Here is an 18,218-nt window from a genome sequence, read left to right as displayed (position 1 = left end):
TATAAATGTGCAGGTGGTTGAAGAAATCATTTCTATTTATAAAATAAGTAAAAGTAAACGCGTTCTAAAGTTTTTCAAACTTTGTCAATAAAAATGTCACAATTTTATAATCTTTTTTTTTTATATATTAGGAGTATAGAAAACAAAATTGAAAACAGATGCATGAATGGATGAATATTATATGCATACACATAAATATGGAAAACGCAGTCACCAAGAAACTCGAATGTTTCATTATAAAACCTATTATAGAACTTACAAAAGTAATGGAACAAAAATTGAATTACAATTTGTCTTTCTAAAATATTATCATGGAATAATAAATTACGTAAGCATATATGCAGATATATGTATATATTTACAAAATGTATGTTATAAACCACTTTTACAATATCAGTAATATTTATAAAAGTGCAATGCAATGTAAGAATTTTTATAAATTTTAAATATCGATCCTTACTATTACATTTTTAAGTTATACTTGTTCAAGATATTGAAAGAATAGTATTGACATATATACATATTTTAACAAAAAGTTATTATTTCATTAACTATAGATATCAAGAAAATCTTACAATACAAGAAATAATAGAATCTGAGGAAAATGATTTTGGAAGAAGTAAATGATGTTTAAGTAAAAGGATCGTCATTTTTTTTTAAAACTTGTGGCATGAATTTTATTCCGAGATTTACAACAAAACCGATCGAACTAGTTTAAAATGTCGCTTTTTGCGCTGGATATGAAACATTGACACGTACAACATAGGTAATACAAGACAATTGTGAACAGTTCAAATATACAATTCATCGTTGAAATACAAGTGGAATCAAACCAATGAAGTTAAATTCACTTCACTCCTCTTATTACTTCTTACGTCTCCCTAATCACTTGATGCGAGCATCGCGCGCAATTGCGTAATTATATGTTTTCACTTCTTGTTTTCTTTTACTGCATTCGTCACGAATGGCGTAGACTGAAATAGGCCCCGTGTGACCCAGGGAGGGACATTCACTAATTATCAATTATAAGACTTGGTTGACATCCTCTCTGGGTAATAACCCCACCAATCATTCGCTATGTATATCACTCCTATTTCATGATATTATAATTTAGGTACAATTTTAATTATTCAATATTAATGAGAATATTAATAAGTATGTTTTATTTTTTTTCTGTTTGCATGAATTAATTATAGCTCGTAATTATTATTATCGTTATCATTATTTTTTATAAAGTCTCTTACACTAAGAATCGTCAGACATAAAGGAATTTTGGGATTTCAGTTCTTCTAGCGTCTGAATTTGTTGACGAAGAAATAATATCCTGTAAAATAATAATATTTCAGTTTTAAACATAACTTATACTTCTTTTAATTTTTGAAATACATGTACAAAACGCAAAAGTTTACATACCTTTGTTCCTGTAGTGTCGCTTGAATTTCTGTTAGCCTCACTATCGACCGAGCAGTTTTTAGTTCTGCAGAAACTCGTGTGCACTGTAAACTGCCCATAGTATGTGCTTCTTCGCTTAATTTTTGCGCCTAAAATATGTAATTTTCTAAGTTAATATTTATTCCATGACACTTGTACAAAAATGAATCTTTAGTTGACCTAATGATGTATAAACACAGTAAATATTTATTAAAAAGAGTTTTTTGATTTTGTGAAATCTTGATTATTTGTGTGAATACATAATAAAAAAAGTGAAAAAAATGTATTTCGTTAAAAGTACGATAATGTGATATTAGCCTTGTCTGGATGTTAGTAGGTGAACAAAGCTAGTGGATTTTCCGATGCAGCTTGAGCCAAACCAAGTTTCACGCATGGAGTTTCAAAAAAGTTAATAGATTTTAGACTTTAAGTTTCGAAAAATGTTGACTTTTGCCATGAATATAAATCGTCAAAATTATGACTAGGTTCAAATTTGTCTACTTCACCTGTTTTTCGAGGATATCCGCAGGGAAGGCGCGCACGTGCTGCGTCAAGTCCTCTCGATAATGATTAGCGAGTGAAGGTGTCAGTGAGGGTGTTAAGGGTGGTTGCACTCGGGAAAGTGCTTGAAGACCTCCGCCGTTACCTAGGCTTCCTAAGGTGCCCAGAGTACTTATGTTTTGAAGGGAACTTATACCTTGTACAACACTATTTGCACTTCCAGGACTGTTCACTGTGTAACAGGACAACGTGTTGAAAAATAACGAATCTCTACGGTAAATTAGCAGTTCAAATAATCGTTAAATAAAAGTGAACATACACTTTCGAGCGTCTATACAATCTTGAGTTTCAGAGTGTGTTGGCGTAGGAGGTCCTTCACCAGTAACGTTACTGCTTGTATCCACTTTCAATGGAGCCATAACGTCGCTTGAACAGCTACTTCTGTCTCCTCCTGACTGTTTAACGGACGGAATAGAGCAATAAAAAAGCTGGTCACAAGCAGACCTATAGAATTTTGGATTGTAACTTACTTGTCGCGAGAGAAGGATGGCCGTTTGAATGGTTTGGAGGGCTTTTTGGGCATCAGGCTGCTCTTTACTGCCTGCTATTTGCGATAAAAGCCGAGGAAGATTTGAGAGCGAAACCGGTGGCCCAGGTGCATTACTGTTGCCGTGTTGTTGTGTCGGCGAGCCGAGTTTACCTGGAACTTGCGACACTGATGTCGGGTGTGACGAAAGCCGTGGTAACGCTAATAAAATAAAAATGTTATATGTAATCTATTTGATTTCTATAAGCTAATCAATTTATAATACAATGCTAAACGATACATGGTTTTATTAATTTAAATGAATGTGCAATGCTTTTCGAATTTTAGAAAGAATAAAGCAACAAGCGCCAAACGTCTCACCATTCGCTAAAAGCACGGGTCCCTGTGGCAGTGGATCATGAACGCTGGACGTAGTAATGGTCTCCGAGGTAGGTGTAGAATCACCTGGCGAAATATCCATGTCCTGGGTAGTCCGATCCTGCACCTGGGCAGCTTGTTGAGCAGCAGCCGCTGCCGCCGCAGCAGCAGCCGAAGCTTGCGACTGGTTTTGACCACTACCATCGTCTCTACAGGAGTCTCGATCCCGATCCCGATCCCGGTCACGATCCCGATCTCGGTCCCGGTCGCGGTCGCGTTCTCGCTCCCGTTGCTCCCTACTGCTGCCAACACTAACACCCGTATCTTTGTCACCGCGATCCCGATCCCGTGATGACGACACTTCCTCCCGACTGCTGCCGCTGTTGCCGCCAGGGCCGCTCCAGTAATCGCCGCCTCGTTTGTCGGATTGCCGCGAGGACGACTTGCCGCTGCCGCCATCCCGTGCGTTGCTACTGCTGCTGCCGCTGTTCGACCGTGAGTTGGAATGTTTGTCGTGACCTTGAAAAAGAGATGAACAAATTGCTGACTAATTATCATCAACGTCTTCATCTTCTCTCACATTTAAATGTATCATTTATTACTTACTTGACCTTGACGATGAGTAGTCATTGGATTGGCGCTGACGATTATCCGTTCGAACAATCCACTCTCGTGGCTTTTCCCATTGAGACACTTCAGTTTTACAATTGTAGTAATACTTTTTTCCTGAGGAGCTCATGTGTTCTGACCAGTCCCCGAATCTCGCTGTTCGTTCCATCACGCCCCGCTCGTCGCCTCGCTTATCCTTTAAATTCAGTAATTATTAACTCCAAGCTAAAGAAGAACATTATTCAAAGATGACTGTATACTAACCTGACATGAATTATGGGTTGGTTTTCGTTGAGAAGAATCTCTTGATGAATTTGAAGATAGTTTTATTGGATGCAAAATCTGAAAGTTAATTAATCATAATTTCACACAGATTCCACCGATACTTATTTTAAAAGAGAAAGCAAACTTATTAAATGATATCCCCAATGTATCTTTAGACAGATTCGTTGCCATTAGGACTTAATTATGTTAAATCGAAAATGCTTTTGGACTAAAAAGTCATTATCCAATAGCTGCAAAAATACAAATTAACAAAGATTGTCATGAATCACTTAATTTTGAAAGAAAACTCACCTCTCCACTGCTCCTGTCGTGATTGGTCCTGTGCTCAGAATCCCTAGATTCTCGACTTCTCTTGTCTTTTGGAGATCTTGCACAATCTGTGCACAAGCATATAATAAATCTTTAAATTCATGCTCTTATACTTGTTATTTTTATTGGGCATTACAATCCTATCATAGATTAAGGCATAAATTTAATGCAGTATTGAAAATCATAATATCAAAAGGTTAATTTACCGGAATACTTATCCCTAGAGGAGGACAACTTGTAGTCTCTATTTTCTCTCTCCTTCTTGTATAGAGGCTTAGTAGAGTAGCTGCGTGGACTGTCTCGGTCTGTTCCCATTCCGATTCCCAATCCCCCAGCAGGACTGTATGAGTTGCCATTGGGCGAGTCGCGCATTCGTCCTTCATACCTGCTATCTGACGTGGTCGATGATGAGTAGCCACCCTTAGAACCGCTGTACTTGGCATTCTGCAAAGTAGAGCAGAGAAAACAATTGATGAAATCACTACCAAGAGATGAACTTGAGTCTTGTAAAATTCTAACCTAAAAAAATGTTAATTAGTCAAAAGCTACATTGCTCAAACAAGCAATAATAGGTTTAAATCAAGCTGCCTACGGTAATTGCAGAATTATGGTTAATGCTGGGCACAGGACAGTTGGTAAAATTAAAGGAGATAGCAGTGGATAATCTTTGATCACATAGAGGAAGTGGATTATTGTTAAACGAATTAATTTGAGCCAGCCTTGGTCTGGAGCAGCAGTAGCAACTTTGGGAAGGTGGAGATGGGTTGAAATGACGGGCAAAAGGTCGGAAAACGGACAGCAGGTAGAAAAAAAGAACAAGGCGCGTCCGTACTCTTATGAGAGGATAATCGTCGTCGTTGGCGGTCGCGCGACTTTGGCAGTGTCTCCAAGACATCGCTTCGACGAGAGGCTCCCACGGAGACGAGCAACAACAGCAGCAGCAGAAGCAGTCCGGACTGCCCGGAGCAAAGAGATATGTGGGTTATTGATTTTTCCTCTGCAGCCGGACGAAGAGCCGCCGCTGCCGCCACCGCTGCTAACGAGGTTATGTTTACGCGGCCGATTCGCCGTTGATGTTGCTGCAGCTGTCGCGGCCGACGGCGATGACGGCATCCCCGCGAACGTCCCCGACTTCCAGCTGAGCTCGCTCGAGCTCACGAGAGTCTCTCTCACTCTCTCTCACTCTCTCTCTCTCTCTCTCTCTCTCTCTCTCTCCGTCGAGCTCACTCTTCTCTCTCCGTCTCTCTCCGTCTCTCTCTCCCTCTCTGTGTCTATAGTGTCTCAACTTGCGTCGACTCCTTGCTCGCTTCTTCTTACTGCACAGTGCACTCTCTGGCTTTCGGCTCTTTATCTATTTCATTTCGCTGCGCGGCCTAGTCTCGGCGTTAACGCGGGGATCCTCCTCTCCGGCGTAGCTGTGGACAAGGCACTCTGTGTGGTTCAATTGCTCTGCTGCTGGGTCGGAAATACGTGATTTTTGCTACGCGGGACAATAAATCGGCTCCATCTTTGCGAGGAAGTACGATACTCGGTTCGGAATATATATATAACTATAGGATGTCTATCTCTCTCTCTCACTCGCACGCTCGGCTCTCTTTGCTCCCTCTGCGTCGCTCGGCGCGCTGTATATAGGTATACGCGCGTATTGCGAGTATACCTATATGTGTATACGCCAATTATTCTTACGTACTTCTAACCTACAAAACGGACTGCTGCGAGTATTTTAGAATAATTTTGCATTTTTTGCCCCGTTTCAACTCGAATCACTGTCCTCGAAAATTGACGCGTCGACACTCGCGTAACGACTGATGGAAACAAAAAGCTTCGAGACTGGCTGTTTTGAGAACCAAGTTGTAACATACACAGAGCGAGCGTACAGCGCGGGGGATCAAAAGAGATCTTACTGATGTTGTTAAATAATGCAAGTTTCAGGAGGTTCAGTGAGGAGAGCGATTATAACGACTGCATCGACTCCGAGCTGGTTTTCTAATTTCTGACGTTCCGAGATCTTGAATCGCCAAGAAATCTCGGGCGAAACGTATAATTGCAACTCATATTTACCTGATAGGGATGGGCCTGATGCTTTTCGAAGTACCTGCAACAAACATTGGGGCATCGAGTTATTAATAATCGCCATAGAGCATAGGTGCATTGGGATAGTATAGGTACAGAGGAAAAGAGGGAGAGGGCAAGTACAAAGTGTCTATGCGAGTGAGCGGGAGCGAGCGAGCGAGAGAGAAAGAAAAGAGAAAAAGGTCGGTGCCCTACCCATCGTTGATCCTTTGTGGTTTCCTCGCATGCATTACCATCAATGCCGGTGTCTTGGATCAATCCGCGGCCTCGGATGTGTGTTTACTCTTTAGCTCGAGGCGGAGACGATGGTCCTGCTGCTGCTGGCGCTGCTGCTACCCAGACACGGCGTCATAAAAACCGCATTAAGGAGGCCCCGTTGCTGCTGCTGCTACTGCTGCTGCTGCTGCTGCTACTACTGCTGCTGCTGCACTCACATCTAGTTGCGGGTGTAGTGTCAGTGCTGGACGCTGGTACGCCACAGTCCACGCACAGCCTCGGCCCGCGAGTTGCAGAAGTAGCGCTGCAGTTGCTACTTTTTATGATAGTAGGCAACAAGCCGATGCATCGCTGGAAGCACTCGCGGTAAAGTTCGCTGAACCCTATGTGATTCAAGAAAATTTGATAGAAATTAATAAGAAATTCATTCAAGTCAGCTGCTAGATTATAGTAATTTTTTATTAATTTGAAAATCGAAATCTACTCTTTTGGATTTCCCGCGCGTGTTACCGAGACCGACGCCAGGGGTCTCTGCAAAATACAAAATCGATATTCGCGCGCTCCAATTGGCAACTTTGATGGCGGAGACGAGAATCGCGAAGCGTGAAATTGCAATGCACAATAGGCACAGTAATAAACATATAATTCACATCGTTTGCTAGTTGATAAAGCGAGAAGAGAAGTGAGATATCCTTATCGCAGTCGTATATCGAAATAATAACTAATAAGCAATGGAGCAATTAGTCCCCGAGTGTGAAGGTATATAAACAGTCGCACATGACGTACGCGTGTCCGCACGAGAATCAAGTAAACAAAGTCATACATTCATTTTGCAGAGACACCCATTGTCAACGTAGCTTCTCCCATGCAGGATACGGTCGTCAGCAGTACTGTCACTAATCTTCATTCACCGCCGTATTCCAGCAAAAACAATTTACATTGTATAATGATCACTATTTCCTGTATTCTTGTATGATTAGTTACGCTGATTTAACTTCTGCTCTCGCTCCCTTTTATCAGGTAATGCTGTTCAAGAAATATCTCTTGGCAATTCCATTAGTCAACATTGCACTTGCGTCTGGTTGGAAAAGTTTACTGCGACTATTTAGCAGTTAGCTGGAAGTACAAATCATGAACTTTTTAAATGTGCTCTAACTGTTTATGCTAAGTATGTATCATAAAACATTTATACTTTTTTACACTCTTTGAAAACGTTTTCTTAACATTTATCGATCTTGTAGCAATATGACCAAAGATGCCTTCGTGTGGGATTTTAAGCTTTCTCAATTGTCCATGTTGCGAAATAATATAAACAATGTTCTCTTGTATTTTCATTGGCATCAATGCAAAGAGGTATGATCAAAATTATTGGAATTAAGCATTTTTATATGTAAATATTGTTATGTTTTCAGAGAACTGACGATCATTTTTATTTGCAAAAAATAGCTGATATTTTGGTGATATATGTAAATTTAGAGCTCAAATTATTAAAAAGTACTAAAACTTCTGCAAGTCAACTGTCAAATACGCTACTCACTGCACTTTACATATACTTAGGTATTTTCAATATATCAATCATTCTGCTCATAATTGTATCATCACAATTATATCTGTATTTTAGATAAATCAGAGGAACATATTTTTAAAGTCTTTTTTAAAAGCCATTTGAAAGATGATAAAAAAATATGTTTGTGGATGCTTGGGTAAGTTTGTGTATTTTTAATAATCAATTCATTAAAAAGATCTCAGGACTATAGATAAGAGTTTCAAATAATAACATTACTTTTTTAGGAAATACTTTTCAAATATTGCAGAAAACAAACTGCAGCTAACCAGTGTCATGTTTGTGCGTTACATACTTGCCTTCAAATTGTGGAAATCTTTAAGTGATAATCAAGAAGAATTAAAAAAAATAAATAGCTTAGCAATGAAAATCATGGGTTCCACAATGCCTTCATTATGCCTGAAAAACTTGCATTTCATAAAACAGCCTCCAAAAAAATATATTAACACAACAATGTGGTATCACTGGTACCTTCGAACAAAATCTTTTGATTTAGAAACAGCAATTGAAAGCTTTATTAAGTATGAAGAAAACTTGTATAATTTAGCAACCTCAGAAGAATCATCATTAGATATAATTAAGGTATAAACGATGAACATCAATTATTTATTCTCTTATCATAAATAACATTAAATTAGGACTCTGTAATGTTTATGTTTTAGAATAACACCAGGTGTAACTGTCACATACAAGTTGAAGATGTATTCTTTAAAAGAACAAACAAGTGCACTAAATTGCAAAAGCAGAAAATGATGAAGAAGAAACAGAAATTAAAAGTTGATGAAATTATTTTTATTGATCTAACTAAAGAAGAGAATTTAATAACAAATAAAAAGAAAAGGAATCTTAAGTGGTTACAACTTCTAAAAATGAGAGACCTTTTGGAATGCTCAAAAAATACTCAAAAGATGGATATGGTTGATAGTTTAGATAACTCTAAAAATCCAAATGCCATAGTCAGATCTTCAATAAATGAAGTAACCAAATCTTACGAATTTGACTTTGCAAATTCAAGTGACCCAAGCTGTGATAATTCTAGATTTAATGATGTATCAATTCTAACTGATTTCAATGGCATTTTTTCAAATGGTGATATTATAAAGAATAAGGGCAATCAAAATATAGAAACAAACAAAACGTGTTCTATTTCTAATGATTTATTTGACGATTACATTTGTGATATGTCAATAGATTCTCGTTTATTAAATATCGACATAAGTACAGAAAATAACAAAGAGTTAACCCCTTCTCTACTTGATTTTAATCTAAGTGGTATGGATTCCTTGTCAAATGATTTTTCTTACTCAAGTATAGAAGCAATAGATTCTCATCTGTCTAAAAAGGATGTAACTGATGCAAATTCATCAATTGAAGACGATAAGCCTTATAATGCATTATTTTGTAAAGACTCTTTGTTGTCATTCAATGATAACAAAAATCAATTATTGACAGAACTCACTGATTTGAAGCTTTGTGAAGATGACGATAAAAATTTTTTATCCTTAAATGAAGAATCTTTGATAACATCAACGAATTCCTCTACGGATCCGTTTATTTTAGGATTGAATCCTGACATAGATGAATTTTCAAAACCTTTGCTTATGGAAAAATATAATTTAACATCCAGCAGCAAGGAATACCCTATTTTTGTATCAGATCTAGAGTATTGGAAGAAGAAGTTACTAAAAACAAATAGTTCTCGAGAAAAAACTAAAGAAACGATTATTATTCAACAAGAATTAAATGGAGAAATCTTTGCTGATTCAGAAGAGAACAGTGAAAAGAAAAAAAAACGTTGTAAAAGGAAAAAACACGCCGAAATCAATGAGGATAATTTCAATTTTCAATTAGAAACCAATGACTATGCTGAATTTTTTAATGACATGAAACATTGGAAGAAAAAGATACTAAAAACTAATAATTCACCAATGAAGATTAAAGAATGTGACATAAAAGAAGAGAGCAATTTCATTTTTGAACATTTTCAACCATCTGAAGAATTAAAGAGGAAGCAACTTCGAAGAAAAAGACTATCAGCACAGAAGATGAAAAATTCTGAATTATGTTTAATAAATAATAATAAAAAAAGGAAAACAGAAGGTGAATCGTACATATCGTATTTAAAATTAGTATTTATTATTAAAATTTTTTAAATTTATCTAACATGCTCAATTCAATACTGGCACACTCAACTCGTTATACCTCGCGTAATATATAAAAGTTTTGAGGTAATTTAGAGATATAATATTTTACAAGCTTGTTAACAACACTGAAGATATGATTGAATGGCTATGACAGCCATGTTCATTTTCTTCATAGTAACTTATAAAAAGATTTAAATCTTTTATACTCAAAATTGCTAAAATGCTGTGAAAACGTACCTACTAACTCGCGTTAGAAAATTATTGTTTTAACAGTGTTTTCAAAATTCAAACATGTATTCTGAAAAACTTCCTGTTTTCTGCTTCCAAAGAACGGCGTCAGTGGTAATGACTAATGAATACACTTAACTCATTGATTTTTTAAATGTTCTGTTTGAAATATACTTATCTGATAAGTGCTAGATAGTTATAATTTTAATGTATATACAATGGTGCAAAACTTAAAGCACGCATTTTAATTTATCTTTTAATTACAGCTATAGCTAACAGTAATCGATTACATTTATACAAATGTCAAAACTTGATATAAAATACAAAAATATATTTTTTAATATTCTTTACAGATAAAAAAATAATAACACAAAACGAATCCACTGCAAAATCAAATGATAAAGCAGTGTTACAGTTCCTACACGAAAATTTTTTGCCCAAATTTACAAGAATCTCAAGTTTTCAACTTCTTGCTAATTGCATTAAAAGTAAAAAGGCTGATACAATTATTACCATTTTCGATTCTGACAGTTCACTGAGTAAGTTTCATTGTAGATATACATTATTTGCGTATAAACACGGGATTTGCATAAAAAATATGATTTTACCGAATAAAAATTATGAATGGATATCCTCCAAAGAAACTAAACTAAAGTATTTTAATTTTTTAGTTTCACAGATAAAGAATGATGAGGTAAAGCCATCATCTAGTCATTACTTTATTCGTTTATTATGCAAGAACAGACTACTTCTGCACCATTATACAGAAAGCAAAGGGACACTTGAGCGACAAGCTGGAATTTCACCAGAAAAATTAATTACTTTACCAGAATCGGATCACGACTTGCTCTATCAGCAATTGAAATGCAACATTCCGCAAGCCGACCTTGTAATAATATTTACCAATAATATGTCATCTATTTCTAAATGGTAAATATTTTATGTTATTGATATATTTTAATATAGTATACATTTAACCTGTATAAATAAAAGAATGTAATTTTAAATAGGTTAAAGGGAAAACCCCATAAATTATTTATTATACAAGAAAAAGCTAGAGAAATGAAGAGTTTATTAATCAAGGAATTTTCTCCAGACTTGAAATTTTTCATTAATACAGAACTTGAGGTGATTCAAACTGAAAATTATGACAAAGGTTGTCAACTCCTGGCGGAAAATCTCGGATGGAGTGTAAGTAAGACGTTAAATAAATGTTTTCTTAAAGTAAAACTATTGTAAAAATTAATTTAATATTCACCACAGGAAGAACTGAAGAAGTATGAGGAAATAGCATAAGCCAATACAAATAATTCTTATGAATTAATAATAGTACAAACATCTAATTGTAAAAGTAACCTCTTCTCTATGAAAATTAATTTTGTAAATATTTTGACAGTAATGTAAACGCTAACTTATAGTAATGTAACGCTAACTTAACTTTAACAATAACTATCTATACGAGACGGAAGCATCTGAACTTTAAAGATACATTTAGTACATAAAAATATAGTTCTGTGCCAAAGATTAATTACATATACACATAATATACCAAATAAAATGAGAATGCTAGCTGCATAATTTAATATTCTAATCGAAATATATAAGTCTTACGAAGCGCGAAAGCCCTATTTTCCTTCAAAACTTCGATACAAACAAGATACGCTTTATTATAATCATTTACTTATGTATACGAAAAAAAGAAATATATAACATATATAATCAGATATCATAAGAAAGTATGCTAAATATCTATTGTTTGCTATTTAATTGTATTGCATAAATACTACAACAGCTTATATCGCTTTAAAAAATTACTTTTTAGTATTAAAAAAAAGACTACTCAAACAAGATTTGCATTTTTTAATACTCGGTGCGTGAAGTGCCAATTTTAAGCACAGTTATAGTATCTAACATTGAGTGTTATGATACTTTAATCATAATAGAAATAATGAATTCTTAAATTTCCAATAGAATAACTATTATTCATATGTACTAATACAAATAATTATTGCAACAAAGTGATAATAGAAATTATATTATAATAATTAATGTAACCATTATAAATTAAGAATATTTTTTAACCAACTATAATATACAATGCAATATTTGTCAAAATAAAAAAAAACGAAAAAATATATGAAAATTTCTTTTAAAATAGGCTTTAAGTGACATAGAAATAAAATACAAATAGGGACATTGAAATACAAATGATTTAATATTTTATATAACATTATTTATAATTATTTATTTTTTTCATGCAAATTATACATAACTTTTATTGTATAGATTTCTATAAAAATACTTTTCTTATATTGCCACTTGTAGTACTTAAAATGCGCTAATAACGAATTTTACATTCGTTATTAGCGCGCTAATATCTATGTATATCGACAACGTGCAATTCAGTCACATCACGGAACAATTGATAATATGAATAGTTAATACAATTTCATAGCGTAAGTATGTTTGCACTCACACTCAACAATAAAAAATATCACAATCATTCATCTCATGAGCATAATATTTTTCTCTATTTACTTTTAATGAAGTTGTTTTAGGTATTTACATTATTACTTTTATATTAACGTAGATATAAACAATTTAAAAATTCCTTAATATCTATGTATAATGGAACAATTATTTCTTTACAATTATACAAATATTCATATGAAAAACTTACAACCAATAGGCTTTTTTAAAAATTCTCTTAATATTTGATAACAGATTTCAAAGAAATGAATGCTCAATAATTTTATGTTACTAACCAGAGGAAACGCAAGAAAATAACATACCTATTTATAAATTAAAAGCATGTGAAAAAATAATATTTTATCAAATATTAATAGAATATTTTAAAGTTGCTTCGGCTGCTATTCAAGGAAACTCATTAGAAAAAATCGTTTTCTTAGTTCAAACTATTGTAATATAATAATGTACTATTAATAATTCATCAAGTAAGACTTTTCAATTATAAAGTCTTACAAAACTGACAGTCTACTAAAACAATACGTTTCTAGCAATTTTTATATATTAGTACTTATTGTAAATTTAATAGCTTTGTACTTCAAAAATAATTTAAACGATTTATTACTTAAAAATTTGAACGCATCTGTATATATGATACAAAAATTCAAAACCAACAAAGTTGTCAATGACTCGAAAAACTTAGATGATGCGTTTTTCATCGTGAAAAATTCAACAAATTAAAAATATAATGAATTGCCGATAAAGGTGAACGCAGTATGCTCTTATACGGAAGATTCTAAAAGCCTAAAATTTTTTATACATGTCCAAAAAAAGAATAGCAAAAAGTAAATCCGTTTAAAAAATTTCATTGAAAACAATACAATATTTTCGTTAAGTATCAGCAAAAATCATAGTACGTACAGATTTCAAAAAGTGGAGATCTCGAAAAATGCATAACAAAATTAAGAAAATCAAGTACAAGCGGAATACAATTAAGTAAAAAATTGCTTTCAATGGAATGTTTTAGACGAAAAGTTTGATAAATGTTCAAGTACAGATGAGCGAAGGTATTTTTCAGCTGGCGTTCGACACATCAATATCAATGGTCTCATCTTTTAATAACATTCGCTTTTCTTCTTTAGAACCGCTTTGCTTTTTACCGCCACCTTTTCGCTTACCTCTATTCAGTACGCCGTTCTCTTCGTCCATCATACGTAGAATCTGTATTTGATCAGAACTTTCGAGAGGCGCTATTGAGATGTCGCGTACTGCACGGAATTTACCACAGTTGTTTAAGTGTTCGTTTTCCAATCGGAAGAAATTCCATACAAATCTCCTACAATAAGCGCGTTAAGTTATTTTGTTTTGTCTTTTTAGCATACAAAACTGAAATTAGAGTATACATCACCTGAAAACTTCGAGTGGTGCAACGATAGACGTCATTAAATCGTTTCCAATGAAGCCATATTCGACTAATACAAAGCTCAAAATCCATACAAATCTTAAGAAAAAGTCCTCAATTATGGCGAAGTAGTAAAAGCTCTGGAAATATGTTAGTAAATCATTAAATTAATTGCTTATAACAATCGCGTATAATTTACTTAGTAAGCTAACTCACAGCTGACGAATATACGACTTCTTCTCTTAAAAATCTATTTTCTCCTGCATTACCATCAAGAAGTCCCCAATCCATTTTTATGTCCCAAGTGTAGGAATATATAGAATTTACAAAACAACTGACAAGCCATAGCCAGAGCCACGGACTTTCCCATGTGCCCTGATACTTATCTGAAACAACAAAAATTAAGAATAATGCAAATCATGTAAAGTAATTAAGTAAGTTGTTAAGTGGTCCGCATTTAGGAATAAACGAACTTTACCTGCATGATATGTGCGCAAAGTAGATGTGATAACAACTAGAAAGGTAGTAGAGTACTTTCCCGCATTCACCAGGTGAGGAAAAGCCTCCTTAGAGTCGCGATAACGCCTTATACATTGTGCAAATCTAAACCAGGCGGGCAAACAATTAACAAGAGGTCGTATGATAAGCGAGCCTGAGGTGCATTGCCTTGTATCGGATGCCTCAAGCCAATTACCGTTGGTAATATAGAAACAAGTGAGAAATTGAAAATCGAGTAAGGCTGTGGCTAAACTGTTGAGCTGATCAGCCAGCCAGAAATCGGCAAAATTGACATAAGCGAATGGTGCGATGAGAACTCGCCACTGAAAGGCAAACAAAATCAACCATTAACGGTTTCAATTTATTTTAAACTGAAGCAAGTTAGCAAGTTGACTTACGACAATTCTCAGCAGCCAAAATCTTGCTTCGTGACGAAAAACCTTTAACGGATTCAAAAGGAAAGCCGTCATAATGATAACCAGAGCCAGGGGATTCACATAAGGAGGTATGCTTAAACTTGCGCTATACAGGAAACTAAGCAGGCTCAGCGTCCAAACAACGCCAAGGACTGCAGCTAGCTCCATTAGATGCTGCTCTGATAGATGATTACGTGGATCAAGCTCGAAAATCAGTACATGATTAACACCCGAAGAACGCCAACCGTACACGTTGACGCCAATCAGGAAAAGAAACTGGATGATGAGCAGTGGGCCTCGGTAGAGCCTGAAGGCAATCTTCAAATTATCGCCATTATCATGGAATATGGCTGAAAATAATACGCATAATGAATTAAAATGAATAAATTTAAAAATCTTTGATTCATACAGTCTTACACTTCAATGCTTACCTGATAATACTACTGCTACAAACAGAACGATAAAACTACCAGAGAATAAGCCAACTTTAAAAGTTGTCCAAGGGCTTTGATGTTCTCCAAGAGGTGGAACTCTCAGTCTTTTCATAGCACGCTGCCGATCTCCTCCTTCTAAGCCATTCGTGACTGTAGCTTCTGTGTCTTGAATCAGCTTGTCTATATCTTTTGACGTATAAAAGTGAGATGTCTCTACGCATTCAACTCTCCATTTTGATCCAGTGTCGACAGATAGTAACTAAAATAAAAATTTTATAAAAATTTACTCCTAATGCTGAATAGTTTTATATAAGTTCTCTAAACAGAAAATACCAACTGTTAAAACATGGTAAACAAAGTAATTTAGATAAATGATGATTTTGACATTGACACTTAATTATTCTCATGAATAATTTAACATGCATTTGTTTAAATATTAAGTATAATCTCAACTTGCCTTGTCGTGCTTCTTCAAAATTTTGCGAAAACCAGTATAGTTGAGATTTTGATAATTCTGTAGGAGAATAAGTGATAGATAAAATTCTGAAAAGGCAAGTTTGAGCTCTCTCATTTTTCTTGTTGGAAGCTGACTTTTGAAAGTTTTTCCCTTGTTCTTTCCTCCACCATGTTGTAAATCTTGCGCAGTTTTGAGTTCACTTTGTAAGGCTGCATACTTTCTGGTAGCTTCAGCCATCTTCTCTATAAAAAAAATTAAATTAATTATTTTAATAATTTGCTTGCTTATGCTTGATTATGAATGGTGTAGCACAGTTACCAGAGTAGAAGGTGTTGATCTTCTTCAATTCTCTGTCGCAAAATGTAAAAAATACTTCATCAAAGGAAGCAAAATGTCGAGTTATGACTTCAGGCTCTACACTTTCAGCAGATGGTGCTTCCTCCACTGCTGTGTAGAGCATAGCTTTCATTTCCTATGAAAGTATTTGATGAAATTAAGTATAAATAGTTGAGAGTATTAATTTTGAATTGAAGAAAAATATGATTTTATAGCTTACCTCATAACTGATGTATTGTTTACGCCACTCAGGCGTAATATGCGCGGAAAGATGTTCCGCAAACTTCATGTTGACTGCCTCTTGTGAATCTCAATCTACAAATGATATTAAAATGTTAGGCACATGAAAAGAGTTTTACCTGTACGAAGCATGCAGTTGGTCTGCTTGTAATCTGCTTTCTGAATAACAAAGAGTTTTTTGAGACACTTGAATTTATAAAGTTGGTTAACCCTTTGTCGGCAACTTTGTCTCTGAAGCAATAAAGCAATACCCGAAAGCATTCAGAGCAAATATTTAAAGAGTCAATTGACATTAGATACCAGCTCTAGGTATTTGTATCAATGTGTTTTGAGATCCAGATTAGAAAGGCAAGTTAACAAATTATGACTTTAACCTAAATGTTCGTGTTTTTTTAAACGATTGGTGTGAATTGAAATATCCTTTGGAGTTTTTAAAAACTCAATCATGCTTTTTTAAACATTTTGCGAACGTATTTTTTCATGAGAAAGTTCTAATATACGAGTCATGCACAAAATAGTAGAAATGGAAAAGTAGATAGTCCATAATGACTCTGTCCTATCGCGTTTATCTCCGCTGCTACAAAATACAGCCTTACTAGAGTCAGCCGCACAATAAAAGTCGACAATACACGAGATAAAATATTTCAAATGATTCTCGTGCAGGTGATAGTAAATCACAAGATCATTGAAATTGAGTACATCCCAAAGTCAGTGCGATTCGTAACTTCGAGTTTTACCTTCAAGAGGAAAAGGTTTCTTCTACGTCTTCGACACGCATACATATACATCTACTGTTTTGCCGTTGTTACTTAAAAAACTGTCGTCAACCATCAGTCCGCTACAACAATGTCAGCAAGCTAAACACGATTTTTGTAGTTTCTTCTCTTGAAAGCTTTCGAGATCTCGCGATGTATCTCTTCTCAGTGTATGGGAATATCAGATATTGCGGCAGATACATCTATACCTACTTACTTACCCAATGAACGTTCAGATATCTGCACGATGACTTTTAGATGCCTTGATAAAAATATGAATAAGATAATAATATATAAGGAGTAATTATATGCGAAAGAATAGATGCAAGATACCCGCACAGCTGATAGCACGAGATTATATATATATATATATATATAGGCATCTTGGCATCACGTGCCGGCGCTTTACGATTTGATTAATGAAACGGAAAACCATATAGTAATGAGTACCGAAACTATATACGACTCGGTCAATTTACGTGTAATTGTGTGAGATTGTGACAAACATCGAAGATTTTTTCATTCTGCTAAAACGCACATGACAATTTCAGTAATAAAGCGGAGTATAGTGGCTTTCAAATTGAATAGAAACTTTTATTTTTTTCTAAAACTAAGGATTCTACACACTTTATGCGTTATAGTTCTATGTGAGTAAAAAATTATAGGTTATATTGTAAATTTTAATTCAAAAGCTTATCAATGTGCTATTAAAAATGTATACAACTTTTTTTTACAAATTATTTTTGAAGAGCAGTTTTCATCGAATATTCAGGTAAGAAAGAAAAATTTGACTGAACTAAAAATAAATAAAATTTACACCCACGCCGCAGTTTATCTCGAGTCTGATTAGATATATCGTTCATCTGAAATCAATTAACATTTCCATACTAATAATGCGGATCAGAATAAAAAACGATCGCAGGCTCTGTTAATATAGCCACTCAGCGTAT

The 18,218-nt window shown here is 34.7% G+C and overlaps 3 protein-coding genes across 6 annotated transcripts; 1 reads left to right on the top strand and 2 right to left on the bottom strand.

Moving 5' to 3' along the window:
- Positions 1–649: 649 nt before the first annotated feature.
- On the bottom strand, positions 650–6,706 carry LOC100121625 (WW domain-containing adapter protein with coiled-coil homolog). 3 transcript variants are annotated; one of them, XM_031930908.2, is made up of 13 exons: positions 6,308–6,536; positions 6,101–6,134; positions 4,872–5,454; positions 4,246–4,483; positions 4,022–4,107; positions 3,710–3,787; positions 3,443–3,641; positions 2,840–3,355; positions 2,463–2,680; positions 2,252–2,387; positions 1,938–2,164; positions 1,414–1,541; positions 650–1,324 (listed from the first exon to the last, which is right to left on the bottom strand). In XM_031930908.2, the coding sequence occupies exons 3-13, from the start codon at positions 4,932–4,934 to the stop codon at positions 1,246–1,248; spliced, it is 1,968 nt and encodes a 655-aa protein (XP_031786768.1). In that variant the 5' UTR covers positions 4,935–5,454; positions 6,101–6,134; positions 6,308–6,536; the 3' UTR covers positions 650–1,245. The 3 variants fall into 3 exon arrangements, with proteins under 3 accessions (XP_031786768.1, XP_016840978.1, XP_032452095.1); XM_016985489.3 differs by lacking the exon at positions 4,872–5,454 and having other exon boundaries at positions 6,308–6,706; XM_032596204.1 differs by lacking the exons at positions 6,101–6,134; positions 6,308–6,536 and having other exon boundaries at positions 4,872–5,564.
- LOC100677838 lies at positions 6,689–11,988 on the top strand. Its single transcript, XM_016985486.3, has 12 exons — positions 6,689–7,087; positions 7,165–7,269; positions 7,349–7,496; positions 7,570–7,681; positions 7,741–7,885; positions 7,950–8,031; positions 8,120–8,474; positions 8,555–9,992; positions 10,618–10,803; positions 10,936–11,194; positions 11,275–11,455; positions 11,528–11,988. Exons 4-12 carry the CDS (start codon positions 7,574–7,576, stop codon positions 11,558–11,560), a joined length of 2,787 nt encoding a protein of 928 aa, XP_016840975.2. The 5' UTR covers positions 6,689–7,087; positions 7,165–7,269; positions 7,349–7,496; positions 7,570–7,573; the 3' UTR covers positions 11,561–11,988.
- LOC100121677 (xenotropic and polytropic retrovirus receptor 1 homolog) lies at positions 11,320–17,624 on the bottom strand. Of its 2 annotated transcripts, none has more exons than XM_001605238.6 (10): positions 17,490–17,624; positions 16,494–16,588; positions 16,256–16,409; positions 15,938–16,179; positions 15,478–15,739; positions 15,029–15,396; positions 14,611–14,953; positions 14,349–14,518; positions 14,139–14,272; positions 11,320–14,066 (listed from the first exon to the last, which is right to left on the bottom strand). In XM_001605238.6, the coding sequence occupies exons 2-10, from the start codon at positions 16,560–16,562 to the stop codon at positions 13,805–13,807; spliced, it is 2,004 nt and encodes a 667-aa protein (XP_001605288.1). In that variant the 5' UTR covers positions 16,563–16,588; positions 17,490–17,624; the 3' UTR covers positions 11,320–13,804. The 2 variants fall into 2 exon arrangements, with proteins under 2 accessions (XP_001605288.1, XP_003425056.1); XM_003425008.5 differs by lacking the exon at positions 17,490–17,624 and adding an exon at positions 17,251–17,456.
- Positions 17,625–18,218: the final 594 nt, after the last annotated feature.

The sequence above is a fragment of the Nasonia vitripennis genome, chromosome 1, assembly GCF_009193385.2.
Source record: "Nasonia vitripennis strain AsymCx chromosome 1, Nvit_psr_1.1, whole genome shotgun sequence".
Taxonomy (NCBI): Eukaryota; Metazoa; Arthropoda; class Insecta; order Hymenoptera; family Pteromalidae; genus Nasonia; species Nasonia vitripennis.
Note: the sequence above shows the minus strand (reverse complement) of the source record. Positions and strands in the feature narration are given on the sequence as shown.